Raw genomic sequence first — 9,479 nt, 5'->3', positions numbered from 1 at the left:
TACGAAGGTGCTTCAGGCCAGAAAATTAATTTACAGAAATCTGAGGCAGTCTTCAGCGAAAATGTCCCCGATGCAAGAAAACAGGCTATGTGTAACATATTGGGTGTCAAGCAAGTGAACAGATATGAAAAATATCTAGGTATCCCGACAGTGTTAGGGAAATCTAAGAAGGCTATTTTTGCAGGGCTAAAAGATCGAATATGGAAGAAGTTACAAGGATGGAAAGAGAAACTGTTGTCACGAGCCGGGAAAGAGATACTCATTAAAGCAGTAGCACAAGCAATCCCAACGTATTTAATGGGTATTTTTAAAATCCCGGATGGATTGTTGGAGGAAATACATAGCATCCTAGGCCGGTTTTGATGGGATAACGGAACACAAAATAAGATGCACTGGAAACGGTGGGAGGAGTTATGCTTACCAAAGGCGAAAGGGGGTATGGGATTTCGAGATCTCAGAGTGTTCAATCAAGCTCTTTAGGCGAAACAGGGATGGCGCTTGCTTCATGGAAAACACACTCTGGTATACAAGGTTTTGAAAGTAAGATACTTAAAAAACACATAGTTTCTGGAATCCTATAGAGGCCATTGCCCGAGCTATACATGGAGAGGAATTTGGGGGGCCAAGGCGCTGTTGAAGGAGGGGCTGTAATGGAGAGTGGGAGATGGGTCGAGCATCCGGGCTTGGAAGGATAATTGGATAGCCAGTCATGAGGGTACCATAACACCTAAACCTCCTCCGAATGCCCTTCATGATGCAGATCTCTGTGTAGCTACCTTAATTGATGATGAGAGCAGGTGCTGGAAGGAAGAAGAATTGGTGTTACACTTCAGGTAGGAGGATATTGATAGAATTTTATCAATTCCGTTGATAAAGGAGAGTAGGCTTGATGAAGCTTTCTGGAGTGTGACGTTGAATGGGGAGTATTCTGTGAAGTCAGGGTATTGGCTGGGTATGCTGGGAAGAGGTGTTGTGACTAGTACAATAAGAGAGGAGATTTGGTGTAGCATTTGGAGGCTAAATGACCCTCCAAAACTACAACACTTCCTGTGGCGTGCGTGTACGAATTCCTTGGCAGTGAGTAATGAATTGTATAGAAGACATATAAACAATTCAGATATATGCCAACGTTGCAATGTAGAGAGTGAATCATCGATGCATGCTATTTTCTCCTGTAGTGAAGCGAATAGGATATGGGATCATTGTAGCTTCTGGAGGGACGCCCAGCACCGAATAGGTGACAGCTTTGTGGAGACCTTTGCTAATATGCGTGAGTACTTACCAAGCCAGAAGTTATGCATTTTCTCTGCATTAGCTTGGGCTGCTTGGACAAGCCGAAACAAGAAGCTGTTTGATGAAACTCGACACGATCCACATCAGCTCGCTGTTAGTTTTGTGAGCTATATAGATAGATATCAGCAATATAATATGAGGATGGGCGGTGTAACGACGAGAAGAGGCCTGTGCAGCAACAATAGTTGGAAGAAGCCGAGAGAAGGTTTTATTAAGATAAATGTGGATGTGGCAATTCTCAATAACAGGGATGTGGGTATTGGTGTTGTTGCAAGGAATGGAAGTGGGGATATTATTGTTACTGGCACAAAGAGGTACAGGGGAAGATGGGAGGTGAGCATAGCAGAGGCTACCGCAATGCATTATGGTGTTGAGCTTGCTAAACGTCTGGGGTACGAGAAAGTGTGGATAGAAAGTGATGCTCTTGGGATTGTGCAACGGGTGAAGGAGAAGAAGCGAGGATTTAATTACCTTCATATGATTACAGATTGTATTATCCAATTGAGTTCTTCTTTTTCTTTTTCTTCTTTTACTTGTAGTCATGTTAAACGTGGGGGAAATACTTTAGCCCACTTATTAGCACGGTCAAGCTTGTCTGACTATGTGGAACATGTATGTTTTGGTCCGTCTCCGGAAGGTATCACAAGACTTGCGAAAATGGATTTATTTTAATGAGAAGCTCAGCCGGTTTTCAAAAAAAAAAAAAAAGGATTAACCATCTGATAACATTGTATGTTAATTAACTCACCTAAACCTTTAATATCTTGTATCAAATACCAACATACGAAATACTAAGGTCATATTTTCAAAACATTAAAAATATAAATAAAACTAATTTGGTACCCGTGCGATGCCCCGGGTTGTTTATTGAATTGGAAGATAATTTTTTTTATCTATATGTACCAAGTTTTAAAATATATCATTGATACAAAATTATTTAGGAATTTTTGTGATTTTGTGACGATTTAAATCATGTAGTATGCATGTAATGACTAATAATAATATTAGTGAAAATGTTCGATTTAAAAAATTATGAAAAAAAAACGAAAAAAAAAGTTTGAAGCTCGTTGGGTTGACCCGAACCCGAAACTTTGGGCTAACCTTAAACATTTCTTAACCCGTGACCTGAAGTGACTCGACTCGAAACGACCCTTGACCCGACCCGATTGACAGGTCTACATACAGTTTTACTCCCCCTGTGTCTAAATAAATGAAACGTTTTCCCTTTTCGGCCGTATTTAAATAAATGAAATATTTCCTTTTTTTATAAATTCTCTCCATTTTTAATAATATTCTCTCTATTTATTTTTTGATAATATTCAACTAACTTATGGTCCCCACAAAACCCCTTACTTTCTTCTCTCTCCTCAAACTTATACTTCACAACCTATTATTTTATTAAATTCAACCAACCTTCCTAAAATTTTGTGAAAGTCAAAACGTTTCATTTATTTAAATACAGAGGGAGTAAAATCATATTAGATCGTGAAATATTTTATTTCAATCGATTAGGGTATATTATAAATGAAAGTTGTATGTTTTGAACTACTTCAATTCCTTTGCTCAAAAAAAAAAAATTGATATAAAAAAAATTTTATATGATAAATTATTTAATTGTTGTCTACGTGGCACAACATTTGGTCAAAAGTTGAAATGACAAGTGTCGCTGTCTCGTTGTCTAACTAAACTTATAATTTATTTTGTACATGTGAAATATTGGTATTTTATCGAAAATAAAACTCTAAACCAACAATTTTATCCTATAAATCTATCCAAATTTTACTGAAGATAAAACTCTAAACTAACTTTTTTATCCTATAAAATCTATCCAAGTTTTTATCCTAATAAAAAATACAACTCATTTACTCGTAAAAAATTTATCCAAATAAATCCTACATGTCATACTAATATTTAATTGTTGTGGCGCGGCACTTGGCAAAAAATTGAAATGTCAAGTGTCACTGTCTCATGGCCTGACTAAAAGTTTAGCTTTATATATTAGTTACTAGTTTGGTGCGTGCCCAGATAATATATAAGATTTAGGATAAACTTTTGGCGTGAATGTTAAATACGGTCATATAATCCCTTTTGATAGTTTATATAGTAGTGTACTTTTGTAGTTTTGTTAGTAAATAGATATCTATGTTATTATTGACTTGAAATTATTTTTATTGAACTAAAAGTATTTTTACTGATTATAACTTATTTCTACACATTCTCTATTTTTTTTAAATAAATTAAATATATCTATTTTATTATTAACTTAAAATTATTGAATTTAAATTACTTTTACTGAACTGAAAGTATTTTTACCAATATTCACTATTATTTTCTAAAATAAATTATATAATATAAATGGATCTTATTTTAAATAACTTTATAAAACGAATTTTACCATAGAAATAGAACTGAGGATATTCATTAAAAGTTATGATTAATTTTGTATATATAAAATATTAAAAGTATATCGATAATAAAACTCTATACAACAATTTTATCTTAAAAAATATATCCAAAATTTGCTTACTTAGCATCATATGTGTCACAACAATACCTAGTTTTTGCCTACGTGGCGTGACACTTGGCGAATAATTGGAATGACAAGTGTCGTTGTCTCGTGGCCTGGCTGCGAGACCGACTTTATTTATTAGTGATATGATATGATAAATGTATCTAAGCCGTGAATAACATATATACACCAATAATAATTATTTTTCAAAAATATACCACATATTCTCATTATATTAAACTTTATTTCTTATCAATAATTACGTCTGTTTAGCAATATTAACCTCATATTACCTGCAATGAGGGCATTGTCCGAACTAGTCCATAGTATTGGTCAAAATTTTGCATTGCCATATGTATTTACAAATAAATAAATAAATAAAATAAAAATAAAGGGAGTACAACTTAATATCCGACCAATTAATCCATATATTTTTTTAACAAGAAGGTTAATCTAGTAGGAAATACTTCTTCCTCAACCTTTAGGTTGGAAGAATGGGGGTTGAATCTCCATGACCCCAAGGGCATTTTGAGGTGAGGGATCCCTTACTCTTTTCCCTCAATCTCACAATGTCTAACCCGCAAATACTAAATCCCCCCTCTTCACCAATACTAAAAAAAAAAACGTAAGAATTGAGGTAGGGTCGAATCCTTTTTCATACTTTAAAAAATAAAATAAAATAATAATCCATACTTTTGTATACTTGTACAATCAAGTTTAACATGGTCAAATTAACCACAACCCTAGAATGTTAGACAATACACTAATAGACTTGAGTCACTTGACTCGTCCGCAACTCCGCGGCACCATCCTAACTAACCCATGGCGCACGAAACAGCCTAGCGCATCCTAAATTCCTAATACTATCCGTCTATTCTAGTTCAATTGTGAGATTTGTGACACCCTTATTTCCAATCAAATAAATGTCCAAACACTTTGTTGGGTTCGTAGCTAAAACAGAAATTCTGTAAATTTCTCTCTGCAAAAAATCAAGGATCAAAAGATGACGATACGTTTCGTGTTAATGGTGAACAAACAAGGCCAAACTCGGCTAGCGCAGTACTACGAGTACCTCACTATCGACCAGCGCCGAGCTCTTGAGGGTGAGATCGTCCGCAAATGCCTCGCTCGCAACGATCAGCAGGTCTCTCTCTTTCCTTTTGTGATCTCTCTTTACTATTCTCAAATTTAGCTCAGTTTTTTTAGGAGTTATTTGGATCAAATATGTGTTTTTTGTGTATTGGGTCTTTCAATCTATCATTCATCTGAGCATTGTGGGTCAAATCTAATTGTGGGTAGTTGTTAATTTTGAATTTTAGGTGTTTTTGAGGATGTTTGATCTTGTTCATGCTTCTATTAATGAGCATTGATCTGGGTGTTATTGACATTGGGCTAATTGTGAAAAATTTGGATTAATTCTGGGTTTTTTCTGTTATGGGTCTGGTAATTTGTCATCCAGATGAACAAATTGGATTGCGGGTAGTTGTATACTAGTATTTGAAATTTAGGTCTTCCTTCTTTTTTGTTATGATTTATGATCTTGTTTTTGCTGTAATTAATTTTGGGTGTTTAGGGTTTTGGATCCCCCTTTTACAGAATTTTATGTCTGTTTGATCTTTATAAGAATTGCAAGGTAAGGTTTTTATTGTGGATTGTGACTTTGTGAGTATGATTTTTGATAATTCATAAATACCAACTGAAAGCTTTAAATTTGCTAAGCTGAAGTGTGCAATTTGATTGTTTGGAGGTTCTCTAACATTGTTTTATTCCTCCACTGTAAATAAACCAGCTATCTGTGTGATTTTTATTTGTTGTAAAGTTAATAATTAATGTTGTACCAAAGTTACTCATGTTTGTTGCCCCTTGTCTTGAACTGTTTAGTGACATATGGATTATTGTTGGTTTAATGCAATTTTGTTTAGCAATTTGATTATCCGTATAGTATGAAAATCAGTCTTACTTTAGCTACTGATTTAAAAGATAATTAAACTTGTTCCACAAGTGAGTTTGTATGACCGTGCTTGCTTCTGGTTTGACAAATTACTAAACAAACATTTCCCCTTTTGACATGGCAGTGTTCGTTTGTGGAACATCGCAATTACAAGATTGTATATAGGCGCTATGCATCTCTATTTTTCTTGGTTGGAGTTGACAACGATGAGGTGATTATTTGCTCTCATTTAAGTCTTTATCTGTCCGAATATGTTATTTCTAGCTGTAGCTTTGGTATAGCTTGTCGTGTTTTAAACAGCTTAAGGCAGCTTTCTATTTTAGTGCACAGGCATGAATGCATGTGTTTGTGTGCATGCTCACTTTTATTATCACTCTTTTGGGTGTCAGGCTTCTTTATAACCTCAAGACCTCGGATATGGTATTCATGTTATAGGCTGAGTTCAAGCATCTACTTTCAAAGAAAAAAAAGGTCTTGAAACCTCATTTTAGGATTTCTTAGTTGTCGTTTAGTTTGATATGTGAATGTAGGAAGTTAGACTTTGAGGGTTTTGCAAGTCTCATGGAGTCTAACTTGCTGAAAACTTGTAAAGTATAGAAAACTGTTTGGTTGTAAGCAGTGGCCGATCTAGGATTTTATGGGTGCTTGGTCACCATCATCCATCGACCCAAAAAGTGGATTTTGTGAAGGATGATTTTGTGATGGAGGATGATTTTGTGGAGGAGGATGAATTTTAGGACTAAAGAAACTTGTTATATCACATGTATTTTCCTTTTCATTTTAAAAATTAAGTTACAATTTCAATGAGATTAATTGATATTACTCATGTAATATAGGTTACAATTATGGACTACAAAGCTAGGATTATATAAATAAAAGCAGTGGCGGATTATAAAAATATCCATTATGGGTTCGGACTTAAGGAGTTATCGAACATTGCATAAGATAATTTAAATTAGTTAATTGATGTATATAATAATATACATGTACAAAATAAAATTATGATTTTGTGTGTGTGTGTATATATATATATATATATATATATATATATATGATTTTAATGAAAAGGAAAAAGTTATATATACAGTGATAAAAATGAAATGAAGAAAAAAAATTATAGAAATTAATAGGCTAGTATGTAAATTGTCAAGTAAAAAAATAGTCAAACAAAAAGTATGAAAGTTTTTTAAAAAATAAATAATATACATGTTCTTTGATTTTAAGGAAAAGTAGAAACAATTAGGCCCAAACAATAATACAAATCAAATAATGAAACAAAAGAAAAACAAAACATAATACAATAATGTCTAACAAGCTAGCATATAAAATGGGGGAAAAAAAAGGCACAAAAGGTTTGGTGTGGGATTCAATCAAAGCATTTACCGCTGAACCACAGAGCTACTTTTGTGTTACTCTTGCTTTCATTAATTTTTAAGCCTTAAACTTCCTGGGTCATGTGACCCAGCGTGAACTACGCTGGGTCCGCCACTGGTTGTAAGGAGTAGAGATTTTTATCGAAAGCTCCACTTACCTAGCCCCAATTTGTGGGAAGTAAAATTTTCCAGTGTTAACTCCTCAGTTTTCTGCTTTTCACTTGGATTTTTGTGCCAAACTGCCAACTAAACACCCGGTCAGACTCTTATTTATTAATAAATTTCACGTATCTTCCATCGTAAGTGTTGTGTTGGTGATTTCTATGTTTTGTGGAGTCTTATTTGAGCAACAACAACTATACCCTGTGCTGATCCTGTCTTTGTGTATCAGTATTGCGCTGTTAAAACATGTTATAGGTCTAAATAATTTCCCTCTATCTTTGTTGGGAAGAGGGAGCAACTATGTTTCGTGATATCTGTTAATTCTCCTATGATCACATTCTTATATGATATCTCCAAATTTACATCCCTTCTGCTAGTGTGCTACTCGTTTAATTTGGGTCTTTATACTCTATTGGGGGATGATTTATACATCGTACCTCCTAAAAACAATACAAGTTAAAATGTATTGCAGATGATGTTACTTTCAGTAATCCTGATGTTTTTTCTATCAGAAAGTTGAGGATAGAAATGTTTTTGTGCTTTGCTGTAAAAAGTGTAAATGTACTCTTGCTGAGAGTTTCTGCAGCCAGCTATGATAGACAGGCTATTGAAGTATGTAATAATTATTGTCTTTTTGTACATTCATTTTAGTGATTCTTCAATCAGAGGGAATGAAAATAGCTGGGATTGTGTGTATCAGTATTATGCGGCAATCTTGCACTCTACGCTGAAAGAATTCCCTGCAAACATCATCATCCATTGGGAAGATGGGCAGTTGAGTTTCTTTTCATATCTATGGACATCTCAACAATCATCTTCCCTAAACCATTTTATCCTCATCTTATCTCCTTTTTCCTTTCACATTCAAACATTCGCTTACCTTAGTTTTCCTTGCCTGTCAAATTTTCCATCCTGTTCTTGGCTTAAGGTCCTCCATAGAGCGATTCTTAAAAAAAAAAAAAAAAGGTTTAAACTTCGAAGTGAAGATGGAATTATTATGTTCTTAGCTATTCTCCAATTTCTTGAATATTGCTTAGTTTATATGTTTGATCTTGCTTGTGTATACAACTATACACTACACATATGCTGATGGCATTGTATAATACAAAAAAGTTGTACATCTAGAATGAGTGGTGGTAAAGCAGGACAAACTTCAATTATTAAATTTTCTTTTATTGTCTTTTGGTTTCTGTTTGGAATCCGGAATCTTTCAATAGCTCAAGTTCAACACTGTTTGACCTACTTATTCCTGTTAAATCCTTACTTGGGATTCGAGATAGATATGAGACTGGTGTAACTTGTGTTTGACTTTTCATCCCCTTCTCTCAATGCTGTAGTATCTTCAGTACCCGAGCTCTTCTGATGCAAATCATAGAACAATTAATTTGGTCAAGTCTCATAGTTTTCATCTTGTTTTAATGTAGCCTGTTGCTTGCGATTTTTATGTGTAATAATGTACTGATGGAGATACTCTGTCTTATGATTTCTTTGCTGCATAAGTTAACTCTCACCTCAGCATTTAATAAAGTATTTTATTGCTCTCTAATATGTTGCAGAATGAGCTTGCAATTCTGGAGTTCATACATTTATTGGTGGAAACCATGGATCGACACTTTGGCAATGTGGTGAGTGTCATACTGCATACTTCCTTCTTAAAACTTGTATTATCATATGGTCTTTATTCTTAATTTTAATTGCGATAATGCAGTGTGAGCTAGATATTATGTTCCATCTAGAGAAAGCGCATTTTATGTTGGAGGAAATGGTGATGAATGGATGTATCGTCGAGACGAACAAATCTAACATTTTGGCCCCTATACAGTTGATGGATAAAGCATCTTAATTATGTGCTTGGATGAGGTACATTTTAGGTTATATTGTATATGTTGACATCCTTGTTTTCGCCGAATTTTCAAATTCACTATCCTACAAATAGAGGACACTGCTGTTAACAATCACTAAGTTTGTTACTAAGCCTGTTTTATTTCAAGAATTTAAGTGGAACGTTCCTTTCTGTGGAATAGCTGTAATTTTGTCATTCATTTGCAATAAAATGAAGTTATGTTATAATCTAAGGCTTATTCAAGTTGCATTTTTTTCCTAATAATTGTGGATGCAGTAACATTTTATTATTTTTATTAAAAAAAGCATTTTATCAATTAAAAATAAATAAGTAAATAAAGAAGTTTTG

At 34.0% G+C, this 9,479-nt stretch overlaps 1 protein-coding gene across 1 annotated transcript; it reads left to right on the top strand.

Annotated features, from left to right (window-relative positions):
• Nucleotides 1-4,690: 4,690 nt before the first annotated feature.
• Nucleotides 4,691-9,363, top strand: LOC110692318 (AP-4 complex subunit sigma). The gene is made up of 4 exons (XM_021869325.1): nucleotides 4,691-4,946; nucleotides 5,878-5,964; nucleotides 8,845-8,913; nucleotides 8,997-9,363. Exons 1-4 carry the CDS (start codon nucleotides 4,806-4,808, stop codon nucleotides 9,129-9,131), a joined length of 432 nt encoding a protein of 143 aa, XP_021725017.1. The 5' UTR covers nucleotides 4,691-4,805; the 3' UTR covers nucleotides 9,132-9,363.
• Nucleotides 9,364-9,479: the final 116 nt, after the last annotated feature.

This window comes from Chenopodium quinoa, unplaced genomic scaffold (assembly GCF_001683475.1).
Source record: "Chenopodium quinoa cultivar QQ74 unplaced genomic scaffold, ASM168347v1, whole genome shotgun sequence".
Classification (NCBI taxonomy): Eukaryota; Viridiplantae; Streptophyta; class Magnoliopsida; order Caryophyllales; family Amaranthaceae; genus Chenopodium; species Chenopodium quinoa.
This window is presented reverse-complemented; position numbering and strand designations above follow the sequence as displayed.

What these genes read in the sequence shown, in the direction of transcription:
- LOC110692318 (XM_021869325.1), top strand. Translation starts at nt 4,806, where the DNA reads ATGACGATACGTTTCGTGTTAATGGTGAACAAACAAGGCCAAACTCGG. An exon ending in TCGCTCGCAACGATCAGCAG is followed by an intron (nt 4,947 to 5,877) that starts GTCTCTCTCTTT and finishes TTGACATGGCAG; the next exon opens with TGTTCGTTTGTGGAACATCG. An exon ending in ATCGACACTTTGGCAATGTG is followed by an intron (nt 8,914 to 8,996) that starts GTGAGTGTCATA and finishes GCGATAATGCAG; the next exon opens with TGTGAGCTAGATATTATGTT.